Source organism: Scyliorhinus canicula, chromosome 15 (genome assembly GCF_902713615.1).
Source record: "Scyliorhinus canicula chromosome 15, sScyCan1.1, whole genome shotgun sequence".
Taxonomy (NCBI): Eukaryota; Metazoa; Chordata; class Chondrichthyes; order Carcharhiniformes; family Scyliorhinidae; genus Scyliorhinus; species Scyliorhinus canicula.
Genome location: NC_052160.1, coordinates 60912906 through 60933073, shown reverse-complemented (window position 1 = coordinate 60933073; position 20168 = coordinate 60912906). Strand labels below are relative to the sequence as shown.

General features: G+C 48.9%; 1 protein-coding gene across 1 annotated transcript in view; it reads right to left on the bottom strand.

Moving 5' to 3' along the window:
- Positions 1–2350: 2350 nt before the first annotated feature.
- The window catches only part of LOC119978978 (putative sodium-coupled neutral amino acid transporter 10), an 80637-nt gene continuing 62819 nt past the window's right edge, over positions 2351–20168 (bottom strand). The window contains exons 9-12 of the mRNA XM_038820940.1: positions 17334–17445; positions 11565–11671; positions 10336–10483; positions 2351–4100 (exon numbers count right to left, since the gene is read on the bottom strand). Coding sequence (XP_038676868.1) covers positions 3754–4100; positions 10336–10483; positions 11565–11671; positions 17334–17445 — 714 coding nt within the window. The 3' untranslated portion in view covers positions 2351–3753. The remainder of the gene's footprint in view (positions 4101–10335; positions 10484–11564; positions 11672–17333; positions 17446–20168) is intronic.

The following is a 20168-nucleotide window of genomic DNA, read 5'->3' as shown; positions in this document are numbered from 1 at the left end:
CAACCCTCTAAGGTTTGCTCTGGAGGCTCCAGGAATGAGAGATAAATCTGCAAGGCACTGCGCGACGCAACCAAAAGAAAAATCAAAGAGTCAGCTTTTTTCAATTCAATTTTACGGGATATGGACTTCGCTCGCTAGGCCAGATTGTGTTGCTCCTCCCTAACTGCTGCAGTCCATGTGGTACAGGTGCACCCACAGTGCTGTTGGGGAGGTAGGTAGCAGCGGCCACAATAAGATTGAATTTTACATCCAATTTGAAAGAGAGAAGAATGGATCTAAGAGAAGCGTTTTAAGGGCAACTATATGCGAATATGAAAGTTGAGTTGGCTGAAGTCATCATGTGGGCTTCGCTGGCTAGGCCTGCATTTATTGTCGATCCCTAATCGCTCTTGTGAAGGTGGTACTGAGCAGCCTTCTTGAACTGCTGCAGTCCCTGAGGTGTAGATACATTAACAGTGTTGTTAAGGAGGGAGTTCCAGGATTGTGACCCAGCGACAGTGAAGGAGCAGTGATACAAGTCAGGATGGTGAGTGATTTGGAGAGAATCTTCCAAGTGGTGCTTTTTCCATGTACCTGCTGCCCTTGTCCTGCTAGATCAGGGGTGGGCAAACTACGGCCCGCCAAAGGTTTTTATGCGGCCCACCAAGTCATTAAAAAAAAAAAAAAAAAAAATTTTTTTTAATTTGTTTTTCTTTTTAAATTTTTTATTATTTTTTTTTAAGGTTAATGGGGGGGGGGGGGGGGAGCTGTTGGGTTACTTACTGGTATAGGGTGGATACGTTGACTTGAGTAGGGTGATCATTGCTCGGCACAACGTCGAGGGCCGAAGGGCCTGTTCTGTGCTGTACTGTTCTATGTTCTATATGAGGCGCCCAGAATCATAACCGGGTGAAGTAATTATTTTACTTAATATACTATGCGGCCCTTTAAAATTGTGAATTTCTGAATGTGGCCCTTGCACGGAAAAGTTTGCCCACCCCTGTGCTAGATAGTTATGGGTTTGGTAGGTGCTGCCTAAGTAAGTCTTGTTGAGCACCTGGGATACGCTTTGTAGGTGGGGAAACCCTGCTGCTATGGTGGGTTGGTGGTGGAGGGAGTGAATGCTTGTGGAAGGGGTGCAATCAAACAGGGTTGCTTTGTCCTGGATGGTGTTGATCTTCTTGAGTGTTGTCAGAGCTGCACTCATCCAGGCAAGTGGAGAGTGTTCCATCATACTCCAAACTTGTGACTTGTAGGTAGTGGACAGGCTTTGGGGAGTCAGGAGGTGAGTTAGTTGTCGCAGGATTCCTAGCCTCTGATCTGTTCTTGAAGCCACAGTATTTATATGGCTAGTCTAGTTCAGTTACTGATCAATGGTAACCCCCCCAGGATGTTGATAGTGGGGGATTCAGTGATGGTAATGCATTTGAATGTCAAGGTGCAGTGATTTGATTCACTCTTATTGGAGATGGTCATTGCCTGGCACTTCTGTGGCGCGAATATTACTTATTACTTGTCAGCCCAAGCCTGGATATTGTCTAGGTCTTGCTGCATTTGCATGTGAACTGCTTCAGCATCTGAATAGTCATGAATGGTGCTGAACATTATCCAATCATTAATGAACATCCCCACATCTGACCTTATGTTGGAAGGAAGGTCATTGAAGCAGCTGAAGATGGTTGTGCCTAGGACACTACCCTGAGAAATTCCTGTAGTGATGTCCCGACACTGAGATGACTGACCTCCAACCATTTTCACTTATGCTCGGTATGACTCCAACCAATGACTCCAGTTTTGCTCGGGTTCCAAATGCCTCAACAGATTTATTTATTTTAAAAGCAAACAAATTTCTATTCAGACCCCACATCAAAGACACCTAATCCTTTAATAACCCCTCAAAACTGTCAGTCAAACTACAAACCCTGCCCAGTTAATTGTGGATTTTGAAAATCAGCCAAACATCCAAAATGATATCGAGCTCTTGGAGAAATGTTAACAAAGAATTATTTTGAAGCCACATGACCAGATGGGAATGTTTTTTTAACCTACACTAGATGGCCTCTTAATCAGGGTAGTCCAGCAAAGGGTAATTTTCAACTCTTAATGACGGTTTAAGCCTGTTTCATCATGCTTAAAGATTGAAAGGTTTAAAAGGCCTCAAATCTTGACACTTCAGACCTAATCTCCCCTGCAACAGTGTTTATGTTTACTCCATAGATTTATGACCCCCAAACTGGGGGTTAAGATCCGTGCAGCAGCCAAAGTGGGGACAGTTTGAACTTAGTGCTAAGTTCAAATGGCTGTTTGGGTTTCCCTCTTGCGTGACCCATGCTCCGCACCCTTTCCCCACTGTTGGGAATCCAGCCCCAGCTATTGCTCCAAAGTTTACTTTTCAACAGATTCACAATGATTCTTCAGTACTTTAACACAGCAAAATGTCCCGAGGTGCATCACAGAGCATTAACAGAGAAAAAAAACTGACTTTCAAACCATTAGGATATGTGGCCTGCCTGAAAGGAAGAGGGAGATTTACAGAGGTGGAGGGGTTTAGGGAGGTAATGTCAGGGCTAAGGATCTAGGTGGCTGAAGGCACAGACTCCCTGGTGGTGAAAAGGAAGCCTGGGATGCACAAAGGCCAGAATTGATAGAACCCAGAGATCACAAAGGGTTTTTTGGGCTCGAGGAGGTTACAGAGGTAGGGAGCAGTGAGGTCACGGAAGGAATTGAACAGGAGGATGAGAATTTTAAAACTGAGGTGATGGTGGGGACAGAGAGCCAATGTAGATCAACACGTCCGCTCACCCGGCTCCACATTCAGGCAAGAATGGAAGTTCTTCTTACCGAAGAGTGATATGTTGTGCAATGCGAATTCGGCATGTGGCAAGTAAGGTACAGGATTTTTAAGGGGTTCTCCAAATGAGCACTTTGAATTAGTGCCATTCTCCCGGCTTTTCCTATACCCCCGCACATTGTTCCTATTCAAATAATTATCCCATGCCCTCTAGAATGCCTCGATTGAACCTGCCTCCACCGCAAACTGAGAGTTTGAAAGGTGAGAGGTGGGTCAGTACTGCTCATTTAAATCAACTTTAATTTACCACTTTAAATGTGGCCGGTGTGCTCTCCAGCAGCCAGTGCAAGGAGCTGTCTCAATATGGGAGGTGACCTGAAATTTGTGCAGTTGTTCTGCCCTCGGGGGCAGTGGGCTGGTTAGCACTCGAAAAACAGATGCTATGTAGCTGAATTAAATGATTTTAGCTTGTATTTTCTGATTAGTGTTTTGTAAATGCGGGAAATGCAGTCAGAAATCCAGGTTAATATGCTCACAGAAAGGAAGCAGATCGCAGGTCTCCCGTGAGTCAAACTTGGCACTTGCTCCAGACTGTCATCGAAAAGCTTTTGTTCAAATAAATTATACATCCATAAAGGACGTTACACTGAGTTGGACGGACATGTTGCTGTGGTAGTCAAGATCAGTGATGGCAAATCTCTTTCTTGGAGACCTGCACACTGTCAGAGATGACCCCTATTCCGTTCTTGGAGAACAGTGTACTTGGAGAACTTCCAATCAAAGACAATTAGGAAAAAAAGGTACAGTGGAACTCTCAACGCAAGAATTAGGTCCTATTTCCAGCAGTTCCCAATCAACTTTAGCTTGATAGTATAGAAGGCAACGAACAAGCTGAAATGTTGTGCTACCCTCCTTTCCCTAACACTTCCCACCTTTCCAAAGTCTGTTAATGCTAAAATCAAAAAATAAACGTGACTGAACATTTAAGTTCCAATCTGTGGTTTCCTTTTCAAACTGTAGGTTGGCACAGTGTCATTGGAGGACCATTCCTGTGTGTGTGTTCTTCCTGATGGGTTTGACCGTTTTGCCTTTTGCCTGATTTCTGATAAAGCCTGAAGTGCTTTTCTCCTTTGCCTTTCTTTCAGTTCCTTTAATCTTTCCTCCATGCTGGTCCCAGCCTCAAGGTGTTTGACAGCTTCTTCACTGCCATGGGTTTCTCTGTTGATAACAGATTTTGCACTGGGTTCACCAGGCCTGGAGATAAGTCCTCGGCCTTGTCGGTTAAACTGTTTCTCTCCACCATTCCTCATCAATCCTGGCAAGACTGGATCTGTGAGAGGGGGTGGGGCATGTGGGGATATAAATCAAGGTTAGCGTATTTTCACAGCTATCTTGCTCAGTGGAATCTCGACTAATTAGATCACTCAGAAGAACAGTCAGAAAGCACTGCTCCATTCAAAGGGTAGACAATCTGGAACCTCGTAAGCTGTTGTAGCTTGTGGCGAACGTATTACTGCTACCATTCACCATTGTATTACATTATATTACATTGTATCATGTTGGTGCCCTTGTGGGCTCTGCCAATGGCTCCGCCCCCTCGGGGGAGGTATATAGATCTGCTGCCTGTAGGCGGCACTCAGTAGCAGAGCAGTCGCAGGCAGGTACAGTTCTAGCTGACTAAAACCACTGTTCACTTCAACTCTCCGTCTCGTGTGAATTGATGGTCGCATCATAACTACAGATCAATTCACACAAAATGTCAAAACGGAGGTTGATACGCTTTTACTGAACTAGGGCAGAGATGTATTCAGGGTTAGGGAACCAAGGGAGGTAGCTGGAGTTAAGACACATAACTGGCAAATTAAAGTAAGTAAAGTCGCCCTAGTCCCAGATGACCATTGGCTGCTTTCCCCTTTGAGGAGAAGAGCTGACTGGTGGTGATTTAACCTGAGGGTCATCACACCTCAGGCAAGGGGCAAGGTTGAGAAGACGGGGCCTTGCTCTGCATCACAAACCAGCTGGTCAGCCAACTGAGCTAAACCAGCCTCCCTACATGAGTTAATTAAAAAGTGTGGAGCTGGCTCCAGGGGAAGGATAGCTCAGCCAACCTTGTTGTCATGTGCCCCACATTCCTAAGCCTTCTTTGTTGGACTGCACAGAATGAATTTTCAAGCTACACTGAATTACGGTTCTGTCATTCCTTCCCAACTGAAATCCAGCACTGTGTGTGTACCGACATGACGTGAACTGCAGCAATTCAAGAAGGTGATCAATTTGTCCAGGGGAAATTAGTGATGGAAAATAAATGCTGGCCTAACGTTGCATAAAATGACAGGAAAACAACCACCAGTATAGGAGTGTGAGCATCACTGTGGAACAGTACCCCAGTATCTGAGTGTGTCAATGACAGTGAAACTGTACCCCAGTATCAGTGGGTGCTGATGGACTATGAAACTGTGCCCAGTAACTGTGGGTGCTGATTGACTATGAAACTGTACCCCAGTATCTGTGGGTGCTGACTGCCTATGAAACTGTACCCCAGTATGTGTGGGTGCTGATTGCCTGTGAAACTGTACCCCAGTATCTGAGTGTGTCAATGACAGTGAAACTGTACCCAGTATCTGTGGGTGTCAATGACAGTGAAACTGTACCCCACTATCTGTGGGTGCTGGTTGACTATGAAACTGTACCCCACTATCTGCGGGTGCTGATTGACTATGAAACTGTACCCCAGTATCTGTGGGTGCTGATTGACTATGAAACTGTACTCCAGTATGTGTGGGTGCTGATTGACTATGAAACTGTACCCCGGTATCTGTGGGTGCTGATTGACTATGAAACTGTACCCCAGTATCTGTGGGTGCTGATTGACTATGAAACTGTACCCCAGTATCTGTGGGTGCTGATCGACTGTGAAACTGCACCCCTCTATCTGAGTGTGTCAATGACAGTGAAACTGTACCCCAGTATCTGTGGGTGTCAATGACAGTGAAACTGTACCCCACTATCTGTGGGTGCTGATTGACTATGAAACTGTACCCCACTATCTGTGGGTGCTGATCGACTGTGAAACTGCACCCCTCTATCTGAGTGTGTCAATGACAGTGAAACTGTACCCAAGTAACTGTGGGTGCTGACTGACTATGAAACTGTACCCCACTATCTGAGTGTGTCAATGACTGTGAAACTGTACCCCAGTATCTGTGGGTGCTGATCGACTGTGAAACTGCACCCCTCTATCTGAGTGTGTCAATGACTGTGAAACTGCACCCCAGTATCTGTGGGTTCTGATTGACTATGAAACTGTACTCCAGTATCTGTGGGTGCTGATTGACTGTGAAACTGTACCCCAGTATCTGTGGGTGCTGATTGACTGTGAAACTGTACCCCAGTATCTGTGGGTGCTGATTGACTGTGAAACTGTACCCCAGTATCTGTGGGTGCTGATTGACTATGAAACTGTACCCCAGTATCTGTGGGTGCTGATTGACTGTGAAACTGTACCCCAGTATCTGTGGGTGCTGATTGACTATGAAACTGTACCCCAGTATCTGTGGGTGCTGATTGACTATGAAACTGTACTCCAGTGTCCGTGGATGTCGATAACAGTGAAACTGTACCCCAGTATCTGTGGGTGCTGATTGACTATGAAACTGTAACCCAGTATCTGTGGGTGCTGATTGACTATGAAACTGTACCCCAGTATCCATGGATGTGAATGGCTGTGGAACTGTATCTCAGGATCTGAGGGTCTGTACCCCAACTCTGTGGGTGCTGATTGACTGTGAAACTGTACACCAGTATCCGAGGGTGTCAGTGGCAACTTATCATGATTATACTTTTAAGTAAATATTAACCACAAAAGCTATGTGGAACGCAAACAGGCCATTGGGCCCTTTCAGTCCATACCATCATTTCATCTCAGTTTGAGCCCTCTATCATCTTTCAGCATCAGATTTAAAGTGGAGATAAGGATTAATACAATTTCTCCACCATAGTCCAACAATCTACCGCAACCTGAACAAACATATGGATAACAAGTCATGTGTATGGCTCCTCTACCTTTGATAATTTTTGGGAAAACTATAGGTGAAGGGCAAAGACGACGAAGCTAAACTGTAATAAGGACAGGATATATGACAAACTGTTGACTGGGTGTTTTGGAAAATATTTGGACAGAAAGGGGCAGTGTTGGGCACTGCAAATGGATTGGCAGTTCGATCGGCAGGGCAAGGAGATAAAAGAATCCTTTAAAGCCACTGTTGAGGAAGCTTTGGGCCCAATTTGGGAGCAGTTAGTGAAGAACCCGAACGTGGTTAAAGCGCAGGGTGAGACATTGAAGGGGGTTGAGGGGGCCTTGTCGCAGCACGGGGATTGGCTTGCCTCATTGAAGGCTGAGTTGCTGATGGTATCGGATAATAATGGCCTGAGACTGAAGGTGGATGATCTGACAGGTCAAGGCAGTTAAACCTCAGATTGGTGGGGGTGCCGGAGGGTTTGGAGGGCTCAAAGCTGACCTAATACGTTTTGGAGATGTTTGCTCAGTATGTGGGCGGGGATGAGGTGTTCTTCCCTCCGGAATTGGACACAGCTCATTGGGCGATCAGGTAAAAGCCAAGGCCGACTGAACCACCAGGAGAGGGTCCTGGAGTGGGCGAAGAGGATTCAGACTATCGACTGGGATGGAACATGGTGCAGTTTAATCAGGACATTGGGACTGAGCTAGCGAAGAGGCATGCGGCCTTCAACAAGCTAATGGCTATTTTCTACAGCAAAGGCATGCGATTTGGGGTGGTGTACCTGGTGAGGTTGCGGGTCACCATGGACCCGAAAGGTCACTTTTTCAATATGCCAGAGCAGGCAGAGGCTTTCATCAGAGAGCAGAGGTTGGGCCACTGTGAGGAGGACTGTCTGGAACTCTGTGTATAAAGGGGGGTATTCCGTACTTATGCTTTTCTGCTTTTGGGTTTTATCTGTTTTGGGGCTTTGTCGGGGGGGGGGCTTTAATAAAATATGGGAATTGTTCAGTTTGTTCTGGAAGGGGAAGAGCTTTGTTAATGGTGGTGGGGTTTAGGCGTGTTGTTGGGGAGTGTGGACTGGAAAAGATGTTGGTTTTGAACGGCTGTTGGAGGAGGGGCTTGGCTGGGAGTCACTTTGCTAGCAACAAGGAGAGGAGAGGCTAGTGAACAGGTGTGGGGTGGGGGAGAGGCTGCAATCTGATGGGCCTGTTTGGATGGGTTGCAATGGACCTAGCTGGTTGTTCATGTGGTGGGGGGATGGTGGTGGTGGTGGGGGGGGGGGGGGGGGGGGGGGGGAGAGAATGTTACAGCAGGCATCTTTGGGGGAGGGTGGCAGAGGAGTGCTAACAGTGTCCAGGGTTTTTTCTTTGTTCCACCTTAGGGGTGGGGCTGGCGGCCATTTTAGGTGGGCCTGGAATCTGGGAATTTCGGCTGGAACATTAAGTCACGTTCTCAATGGCTGACTTGAGGGGAGGCGGTGGGTAAGGGACCCCCAAGAAGGTTGATCACCTGGAATGTGTGAAGCTTGGGTGTCCTGTGAAGAAAGCATGGGTTTTTCCTATTTGAAAAGTTTGAGGGCCGATGTGCTGTTCCTACAGGATACACACCTGCGGCTGCAGGACCAGATCAGGTTGCTGATGGCTTGGGTGAGCCAGGTTTTTCATTGAGGATAGTAGGGCAAAGGGGGCTGGCGATTCTGGTCAGCAAGCTGCTTCGTTCTCAGGCTGGTCGGTGGTGGCTAATCATGGGGGTCGTTATGTGATAGTTACAGGTACGTTGGAAGGGAAGGTGGTGGTGTTGGTGAATGCCCCAAATTGGGCTGACATTAAGTTGATGAAAAGGCTTCTATTCTGCAGTTGGATATGCACCAGCTGAGTTTAGGGGGGAATTTTAACTTTGTTTTGGATCCAAAGTTAGATCGCTCCAGGCCAAGGTCGCCGATTCTTTCAGGGATGGCAGCATTCATGGAAGAGACAGGAGGGGTGGATCCGAGCGGTTTGTAAACCAGGGGTGCGGGGAGGAGTTTTCATCTTTTCTGCCAGTGCACAAGGTATACTCAAGGATTGACTTCTTTGTTTTGGCTAAGTCTTTGCTCCCTGGGGTAAAACGTGTGGAATATTCAGTGGTGGTCATTTTCGGACCATGGGCCGCACTGGGTAAATTTGAAGCTGGGGGCAGGTTAGGTATAGCACGGGGGCTGGAGGTTGGATGTGGGTCTGTTGGCTGACCTCGGGTTTTGAGTTACCATTTCCAGGACTATAATGGATTATGTGGCATGGAACGAGGACAGGGCGGTCTCCCCTTCTATATTATGAGAGGTTTTAAAGAAAAGGAGACAGGTCATTTCGTACAAGACTAGGATAGGGAGGCCAGGCAGGAGTGTCAGGAGCTGGTGGATGAGATTCTAGTTGTGGATAGGGAGTGTGCAAATGATGCCATGCCTGAGCTTTGGGAACACAGGAAGAAGCCGCAAATGCAGTTTGACCTGTTGTCCATGGGCTGGGTGATGCATGGGCTCGTGAGGAGCAGGAAGCTGTCTAACATGAGGCAGTTACTCAATGTGGTTTTTGCACCAGTGGTGCGGCCAGGCCTATTTTTGGAGGGTCAGTTTGCTGACAGGGAGGAGCTGAGGGAGGGGGCAGGTCACGGTGGGGTGGATCGGTGTAGGTGCGTAACTGGGTCCGGCAAGCTTTTCAACGTTCCCTCGCCATTCACCTCGCTGCAACGGATTCTGTCCTGTGCAGGGTCGGAGGAGGGCGGGACGTCTGGGTTGTCCGGTCGAATCATGGCGAAGAGGACGTTTCGTTGGAGGAGGTGAAGATTTGGTGGGAGGAGGAGGAGCTAGATCCCATTTTGGAGGAGGAGGTTTGGAGTGAGTCTCTCCGTCGGGTGAATGCGCGAGGCTATGTTTGATACAGCTCAAGGTGGTGTTCAGGCCACATCTCACCAAGACCTTTTTGAAGGGATTGAGGATAAGTACAAGCGGTACTCGAGAGGGCCTGTGAACCATGCACAGATGTTCTGGCCCTGCCCCAAATCGGCGGGTTTCTGGGGGGTCTTTTCTCAAGACCACATCGGCAATTTTAGATGTGGATTTGGAGCCCTGCCCATTAGTTGCGATATTTGGGGTATCAGACCAGCCGGATTGAGAACTGCGGTGATGGCGGCTGATCTGGATTTTGCCTCGTTGTGTTGGCGGCAGATTTTCCTGAGTTGGAGGCAGGCGGCACTGCCCAGTGCTGCAGCATGGCTGGGTGACTTGCTGCAGTTTTTGTACCTCAAGAAGGCCAAGTTCACGGTTAGGGGAGCGATTGACGGGTTCTACAGTAGGTGCCGACTGTTTATATTGTATTTCAAGGATCTGATTACTGTTAGCTGTTGAGTGGGGTGTTATATTGGGGGGAATACAATTGTTGGCTGGGTTTTTCTTTTAATATGTTTGTTGAGGTTGTTGATGCATGTTTTATTGTTCGATTGTTGTTCATGTATAAAATGTTACAAATTTAATAAAATATTTTCAAAGAAATAATTGAACAACAATCTCACCTTTATTCCTATATTCTGGCTTTGCATTTCCTGATTCATCAGCCACTCCGGATTTCAAAGCCGGTTGCAAATGGAAGTTTTCTCCGTTTAAATCAATGATACTGGAAACACGGATAAGTAGGAGGAGGATTCCCACTCCCAGAACAAGCTGCAAGACCAGGTTTTAGTTGAGACACTTTTAACTGCATCAATATTGTCCACAATACAGGTTTCAAAATGGAGTTTGGAATTCAGCCTTTCAAACGTGAGCAGGAGATTTTTCTCAATCCTACAATATCCCCCTGGTTTCCTGGATTTACCGGCAGAATCTGCTGACCATTTTCTGTCTCCATTACGCGACCGCAGACAGTCGGATGGAGAGGCTGCTGGCTGTCAGGTGGGAAGGCCTTCAGCACTAGGCCGCAGTCAGGGAGTGAAGGGGAACCCGGGTAGATTGGGGAGGCCGAAGGGAAGAGGGAGATTGGAGCCTGGGAAAATCGGGGAAGCTGCAGGGCAGGGACCATTCGGAGTGCTAAGCCAGGAACCAACCAGGTGGCTGGAGTTGGAGGAGGTCTGGGTAGGAGGTGGAATCTGGTTGCAGATGGTAAAGCAGATAGACTGGATCCACAGGTAAGCGGCAAGGCGCCTACCACCCTGATCAACATCATCACGCCTCTCTAACCACTGGTTCTCCCTGAGCGCGGGAGATCTTGACTGGCCAAATGGCGGTTAAATATGAAGCATGCAGCCTTGTAATATTTAAATTGGCAATCTGCTTCCTGTGAGCTGATTGGTTGCCCAGCCCCTGTCCTGCCTCCCATTAAAACTGGAGGTGACAGTTTGGGTTCAGGATACAGATTTTTTGTATTTTAACAACACAAAACTCCTCGCCGAGTTAAAGTCATCCCAGCCCCACTAGCAAAGGAAGTCTATCCTTTTATTCCCATCGGGCTGTTCCTTAACATTAAAGGCCATTGAGGTGTGAAGGGGAATCTGTAACCACAGAATGTGAAATAGTAAATTACCATCTTACACTGCTAGAGTTTAGAGCATAATGTAATGTTGGGGCTGGTTTAGCACAAGGCTAAATAGCTGGTTTTTAAAGCAGTCCAGCAGCACGGTTCGATTCCCGTACCAGCCTCCCCGAACAGGCGCTGGAATGTGGCGACTAGGGGCTTTCCACAGTAACTTCATTTGAAGCCTACTCGTGACAATAAGCGATTTTCATTCATTTTTCAAGTTAAACTTACTATTCCTGTGAATGTATGTTTCCGCAGTTTTGCATGAATTACAGATGGACAGATGAAGCATATGAAACTCCCCATGGTAGTTCCCATTATCCCTAACACGGTCTGCACTGAAAAAACAAAAAGACAACACAATCAGGGCAATGAGAATCTAGCTGGAGTGAGAGCGGTAAAGACTCACAGACACAGAGTTTTACAGCATAGAAAGAGGCTCTTCGGCCCATCGTGACTGTGGCCAACATCAAGCACCTATCTATTCTTAACTCATTTTCCATTCCCTGGTCTGTAGCCTTGTATGCTGTGGAATTTCAAGTGATCATCTAAATAGTTCTTAAATGTTGTGAGGGTTCCCGCCCTTTCAGGCAGCGAGTTCCAGATTCCCACCACCCTCTGGATGAAAAAGCATTTCCTCAAATCCCCTTTAAATCACGTGCTCCTTACCGTAAGAGCGTGATTCTCCAGCCTCAGTGCGCTCTCGCGTGAGAGAAACGAGGCTGGTGAATAGCGGGAGAGGCTGAAAAGGAGAAGCGTGCCAGGCGCCAAACAGTTTGCGATGCAACCGGCCTGCTCGTGTAGGCAAAATCGGGTTCTCGCCGTGGTGTGGTGAGAAACCAATTATTACTACTTAAACCCTATTTCCATGCAACTAACGGGAGCCACCCCATATCTAACGGCCTCCCCAGCAAGAGGTCACACTGGAGCCGATTAGTACTCCTTTCGAAAAATGTACACCTGGGTTCTTTGGGGAGCCAAAGAGGTGAGTAGCCATCTTTGTTCACAGGCAAAGAGCCTTGGGGCGCTAGGCTTGCCACCATAGTGCTCAGCGGGGAGTTGAGGGCACCCACATCTGAGTGGAGGGAGGGGGTGTACCCTCCAGAGGGGTGGCCTGCCACCATGGGAAGCGGCGGGGGCCGCTAGGGGGAAAACGCATGCATCACCAGCAAGCCAACTCCTGGTTTGTGTGTATCCATTCAGCGGGCAACCCCAGCTTCGACCATCTGCCCCAGCGACCACCGTAACTTCCACCGACTGCCGAGGCCTCTGGCCGTACGCCTGAAAGCTATTGCTAATAGAGAATTGGCAATCGTGGTTAAGTGAGCACTTCACACAACCCAAGTGGATTCCAGTGGGTGGACATGTGGGAGTCATTGCCTAGAATCCCAATCACACCTCGATGCATGGACGTTGTGGCTGAACTCCACAGGAGGCAACATCACACATGCAGCAGCCAACAGCCGAACACCCAGGGGGTAGGACACAGCTCCGGGGACATGTTCACGGCCAGAGAGTGGGTGAGTGCTACGGAGAGGGGAAGATGCCTGGAGAGATGGGCCAAGTGTTCGGAGGTCGGGCCGATTTGCAGAAGAAAGTGACAGACACAATATACTGCTTGCGGTCAAGGATGTTTATCATGTTTTAAAATTCCCCACTCTCTCAATGGTGCTGTCCTCCCCCTCACCCCCTACCTACCCCCCCAACCCTGTCCCCCTCCCCCGTTGCTCCCAGTGATCCTCGATGTGCTTTGCCTTCCTAACTCTGCCGCTACGTCTAAGTGTGTCCCCAGGATGCACATCTGAGGTGGAGGCAGCCAGCTGTTTACCTCGTCCCGTGGCTTTCGATGCCCCTGGCGGGTGTCCTCTGGGGGCGGAGATGCGGCCTCATCAGAGGGGTGGAACTCGGAGGGGCTGGTGGCCACCGTTGTCACTCCATGGGTCAGGTCCGTGTTGGCACTCAGAGCCCCCTCCCCCCCGGTCAGTGTCCATAGGGCCCTGCGGTTCACCTTGGGATGGAGGGGCAGCTGGTTAGAGCCCCGGCTACCCTGCATCATCTGGCTCTGCCAGCCCTGGCGGATCCCTGATGCTTGCACCATTGTGTCATCGCCCTCGGCGATGCTCCTCAGTGATTGGGCCATACTCTGCAGTGTCTCGGCAATGTCCACCTGCCACTGGGACACCTTCTGCAGCGCCTTGGCCATTCCCATCTGAGAGTGAGACATGCCCCACATCATCTCATCAAGGTCAGCCTGGTGCTGGGTCACATCCCCCAGCGAGGCGATCATCCTGCCAAGGCCCTCAGCCATGGCCGTCACCGAGTGCACAACGCCTTGGATACCTTCACTAATGGTGCTGACGCCGTGCACCAGGCTCTCCACTGCGGTTGCCAAACTAGCAGTGTTGGCCTCAGTGCCACCCATTGCCAGCGACATCCCCTACACTCTGGGACTCCGCTAATCATGGATCTGCTGGAGTGTCGCTGACATCTCCCTTTGAATGTTCTGGCCGCTTCCTATTATCTCCACCAGCTCTGGAAATACCTCATCCATAGGCTCAGTATCAGGCTGAGAGACAACTGGGTCCTGGAATCCAGCAGACCTCCCACTGCTGTCTCACCTGGGGGTTCCTGCCTCCACCTGATGTACATCAGCAGCTGTGTGGTGCTAACCAGATTGTGCCCCAAAAGTCTGACCACTAACATTTCCCACCGAGGTGTGTGTATGTGCGCTGGTGGAGAATGGGGATGACAGCTGTGACACCTTGATTGTGTCTTCCTCGAAGCTGCCCTCCGCGGAGGTCTCCTGGGAGGTTGGAGGGGTTGCCCCCCAGGATGGGTCAGCCACGTCAGCTGGAGGACCTGCGGGAGAATGGATATGTAGTCAGTGGGAGAGATGGGTCAGTCAGTAGGGCAATAACAACTGATGTTTGACAGGTCCTCCGGGTGGGGCCCGGTGGATCCTCACCTCTGAGGCATCCACCAACCTCCGCGGGGGTAACCGCCCTCTCCTTGGCCACCCCAGTCACTTCCAGGGCCCTCTCCTCGAAGGAGGTATGGATTCTTAAGTCTGGCACCCCGCTGCCAGTCTGGACCCTCTCCCTGTGATTGGGGGAGGGCCTTTTCTGAGTAGACACAGAGGAGGCATCGTTAGCCACATGCATGGTTCACAGTGGTGGGAGGGAGTGTGAAGGAAGGGTTGGGGGTTGAATGGAGAAGGGATGATGGGTGAGTTGGGGATCACATGGAGAGTTGGGGGGTAGATGCTTGTGTGGGGGTGGAAAACTCGGAGTGGGGGAGTGCAGTTTGTGTCTATTCACACATGCTCCTCTGTGTAGGTAGTTGACCTTTTTTGGCACTGGTCATTCTCTTGGAGCTTACAGCCATCGCCATCTCATCCCAGGTAGCACTGGCTGCCCTGTGGCTGACCCTCCGGGACCCTTGGGGAAACAGACCATCTCTACTGGCCTCCACAACGCCTAGAAGCCTCCCCAGGTCTGCATATCTGAACATTGGGGTCGGATTCCTGAGTGCCATTGTTGCGAGCTGGCTGGGTTTCATAGAATTCCTACAATGCAGAAGGATGCTATTCGGGCCATCGAGTGTGCACCGACCCTCTGAAAGAATACCCTACCTCGGGTCAGGCCCCACCCTATCCCCATAACCCAGTTACCCCACCTAACCTTTTGGATACTAAGGGGCAATTTAGCATAGCCAATCCACCTAACCTGCACATCTTTGTGGCTGTGGGAGGAAACCAGAGCACCCGGATGAACCCCACGGAGATACGGGGAGAAAGTGCAAACTCCACACAGACAGTGACCTGAGGCCAGAATTGAACCCGTGTCCCTGGCCCTGTGAGGTAGCAGTGCTAACCACTTGGCAAACGTGCCGGGTTAGTTGAGCAAGTGCTAATCAACCTTGTTAATGGGGGCCTGGCGAGCCCAGTGCCGACGAATCAGCTGGGAAGCCCATGGAGCCTCATTAAATGGACCAATTAACGTTGAATAGCATTGCCAGCCTTGCCAGGCCAAGTGCCGGGCAGGTCACGGCAGTTCCCGCTCGCTACCACACTTAGAAATTGTTCGGGAGAATCAGGCCCTAAATCTATTCCTTTTGGTTATTGACCCCTCCACTAAAGGAAAAAGCTTCCTCCTATCTATATCTCCTATAATTTTGCACATCTTGATGAGGTTCCCCCCTTAGCCATCTCTGCTCTAAGGAAAATAACCCCAGCCTAACCAGCCTCTCTTCATAACTGAAATGTTACAGACTCAGCAATATCCTGGTGAATCTCCTCTGCACCCCTTCTAGTGCAATCACATCCTTCCTATAGTGTGGTGACCAGAACAGCACACAGTACTCCAACTGTGGACTAATGAGCATTTTAAGCAGCTCCATCATAACCTCCTTGGCTAATAAAGGTAAGTATCCCATATGTCTGCTTGGCCACCGTATCTACTGTCCTGCTGCCTTCAAGGATCTTTGGAGATGCACCCCAAGGTCACTCTGGTCCTCGGTACATCTCACCGTCTTACTTTCATTGTGTGTTCCCTTGCCTTGTTAGTCCTCCTTGATCTTCCTTTAACTTGTTGCTTGGATCAAGATTTACATTGTGCATTTACAGGCATAGGCAAAATGCAAGTGTATGAGAAGAAGGAACAGAGATTGTCCTTAATTTTGATACGTTTGGGCTTTACTGGAATCACAGAGCACAAATGGAGGATATTTAACCCATTGTATGTTTTTTTTTAAACTTAGAATACCCAATGATTTAGTGTACCCAATTATTTATTTTCCAATTAAGGGGCAATTTAACGTGGCAAATCCACCTATCCTGCACATCTTTGGGTTGTGGGGGTGAAACCCATACAGATACGGGAAGAATGGGAAAACTCCAGGTGGACAGTGTCCCAGGGCTGGGGTTTGAATCTGGGTCCTCAGTGCCTTAGGCAGCAGTGCTAACCACTGTGCTGCATGCCGCCCCAACCCATTGTGTGGTTTGCTAATTCTTTTGATTAGTCCCTGATCTTTAAACATCGCCTGGCAAATTATCCCTCTTCGTGTGTTTGTCCCACTCACTATTGAAAGTTACTATTGAAACTGGTTCCACCAACCTTTCAGGCAATGCATTCCATATCAGAACAACTTACTGATTTTCAAATATTCTCTTTCTCTCCTGCCTGGTCCATTTGTCATGTTTTCCTTACGCTCGGAAATGTGAACACCCCCCTCCCACTAGCAAATCTTCACACATTATGGACCAAAGTATAATCTTACACATACAGCGGGCTGGATTCTCCGCTCTCCCAGCGTGTGTTTCTCGGCAGCTCGCCATTTGCTGGCGGCGGCAATCTCTCTTCCTGCCGCATTGCCACCCCACGCTCCCAGGAAAAGAGAATCCCAATGGCCGGAAAATTCCAGCTAATATTTGGTGTTATAATGTGGTGTTAGAACCAAACAGAAACCCTTGTTACAGAACGTAGTTTACTGGATATGACACAAGCTATCTTGTGATCACCCTCACTCGAGAAAACAGTACGGCAGAACGATGAGAACATGGCTTAGCATATAAACTTGAGACTGGAATTCTCCGGCCGTGGGATTCCCACTGGCAGCGCACCCCCCGCCCCTGGGTTTCCCGCCAGCGGGATAATCACCAGTTAACGCTGATGTACTATCAATGACCACAGAAGCGAGGTTGTAGTCCGAACCGAATAGACAAGATTTTCCCCCAGCAGCTCAGGTACAGAAAGGAAGCTGTGGGGGATACACGGGCTCTTATACCCCGCCTTACTGGGCGGGGCTACCTCACAATTCTAACCAATGACTAGTGTTACATACCATCGGGCCAATGAGCAGCGAGCCTTCTCCACCAATGGTGTCTCGGCATTGCTAGGTACCGTAGTACCTCTAGTCATACTACCACAGATGCTAAACTATTCTTTTTAAGAAAACAAATACTCCTGTACTGCTGGTTCCAGCTCACAGAGTTTGACTTACCGTCAGGCACCAATACACCCAGGCTCATGGTGCAGTACACTATGAAAACTGTGGCTGTTACATGCTGATGAAAGGGCATATCGCCACTGACTGAGAATGTGCCATCATCTTTCTGTAAAAGACGTAAAGAATGTATCCGTGAGCTTTGATCATTTCCAGTGTTCAGACACATTCAGAAAATGAGTGAGACACAACAAGCACAATCTGAGTCTCGCTTTCCTCAGCACAAACATGCGAATATCCTGTTTTTTTACATGAAATAGGAGCAGAAGTGGGCCATTCGGCCCCTCCGGCCTGCTCCGTCATTTGATATGATCATGGCTGATCTATTTGTGTTTCAAGTTCCACATTCCCATGTACTCCCTTTGATTCCCTCTCCTAACATTAATCTATCTCCGCCTTAGAAATATTCATTGACCTTGCCTCCACCGCCTTCCGAGAAAGGTCAGTCTGAATAAAAAGATCTTTAATCATATCTTAATCAGTCATCTGTTCCCTCTCAACAGAACAATATGGGGTGGAAGTTTCTGCTCCAAAGTCTAAGTTGAGTGGTGGGCACGGAGGCCGGAGTGATTCCTACGCGGGCAGGGCCGGAAGATTCTGCCCAAGGTAACCTTTTCAAACATGTGGTTTTATTAGAGGCCTTGTATGTACCAATGATCTTTGTAATTATTCTTTCTTGGGCAATTTAGTGCCCACCCCTAATTGCCCCTGAACTGAGTGGCTTGCTCGGCCATTTCAGAGGGTAATTCAACCACACTGCTGTGGATCCGGAGGCACGTGTAGGCCAGACTAGATAAGGGTGGCAGATTTCCTTCCCAAAAGGGGCACGAGTGAACCAGATGGGTGATAGTTGTCATGGTGACCATCACGGAGACTAGCTTTCAATTCCAGATTTATTCATTGTATTCAAATTCCACCATCTAGGATTTGAACCCATCGCTTCTCGACCTTTTGGCTGCGATGAGCGTGAGGTCAGGTGTAATGCCTGGATCTGGCATGTCTCTCTCTTGTGGGGACAATCAATTGGATTCAATTTGAATTGGTTTCTGGAGCAGGCGAGGAGCTGGATTAGGGGTTTGCCTCTGTCCTAACTCTGAGCTCTGGCTTTGTAACTCTAATAAAAGAATAAAAAAATAAAAATAAACTAAAAAAGGTAAAAAAAAATCGCGGATTTGAACCCATGTCCCCAGAGCAATGGCCTGAGCATCTGGACTACGACGCCACCAATATATTAACCGTTTTTTGTTGTCAGTATTTATTTGGTCTACTCAGTTGCCATTTCAACTGGATATTTCCTCATTGATTCCAATCCCTGAGCGTAAATTTGTTTCTCTGTGGCCATGACCTTGCTCAGCCCATTTCTACCGTTTAGTTTTTCATTGTTGAATGTTTGTCAAATGTTCCACTTTAAAAGGCCGGGATTTTCCGAAAGTCAATGGACTTTTGACTGCCTCTCCAATATTTCCATGCTGCCTGCAACGTTTCCTGCTACAGGTGGGACTAGAAAATTCCGGCCTTTCTTTTGAGCTCCATTGTATATTAGTTTGAAGTTACAGTGTTGAACTTATGCACCTAAAGTTTCCAATTCTAAGCCATACAGCCTTGAGTACTCAGCTTTAAATAAAAATTAAAATCCACATTCATATATTTTCATCCCGGGCCCATTCTGTCTCATGTCAAAGTTGATTTGGTGCGGCCATCTTGTCTAATTCTCAAATCATGTACAATCGACAGAGGCACAAGTGTCAGCTGGATTAGCCTGTTGTGAGACATTTCAGTCAAGATATCCCAAGATGTGCAGGTTAGGTGTGATTGTGGGGGTTGCAGAGATAGGTGCTTTTTCAGAGGGTTGGTGCAGACTCAATGGGCTAAATGGCCTCTATCTGCACTGCAGGGATTCAATGACACACAACCTTTTGGGTCAAACTTATCAGAACACTTCCGGTTGCGGCTTTGCGGAGCTACGCCGCACGTTCGGCAGCTCCCGCCAGGAACGGACTTTTGGGCTCTTTCTAGGGCCCCCAGTGGTACTTTTTCGACGTTTCCCGACGTGGGAAAGAGTCAGCAACATTTCCCCAGCAGTATATGGCCTGGACCAGGAGTGGGGCGAGTAAGAAATTGGTTGCAGCGCAAAAGCAGAAGCGAGGGAAGAAGCACAAGATGGCGGCGGGCGGAGACCAGGAGGCATGGAGGCAGTGGGTGCAGGAGCAGCAGGAGACTCTCCAGCGCTGCTTCAGGGAGCTTAAAGCGGAGTTGCTGGAGCCGTTGAAGGCTTCAATTGACAAGCTGCTGGAGACCCAGAATGCCCAGGGGGTGGCGATCCGAGAGATCCGACAAAAAGCCTCCGAAAGAGAGGACGAGACCTTAGGCCTCGCGGTGAAGGTGGCGATGCACGAGGCGCTCCATAAAAAATGGCAGGAGAGGTTCGAGGAGATGGAGAACCGGTCGAGGCGGAAAAATCTGCGGATCCTGGGCCTCCCGGGGCTGGAGGGGTCAGACATGGGGGCCTATGTGGTCATCATGCTAAATTCGCTGATGAGACCTGGGTCCTTTCAGGGGCCCCTGGAGCTGGAGGGAGCCCACAGAATATTGGCAAGAAGACCCAAGTCGAATGAGCCGCCACGGGCGGTGCTGATGCAGTTCCACCGGTTTGCTGACCGGGAGTGTGTGCTCAGGTGGGCCAAGAAGGAGCGGAGCAGCAGGTGGGAGAACGCGGTGGTACGGATCTACCAGGACTGGAGTGCGGAGATGGCAAAGAAGAGGGCCGGGTACAACCGGACGAAGGCGGTGCTTCACAGGAAGGGAGTGAAGTTCGGCATGCTACAGCCGGCG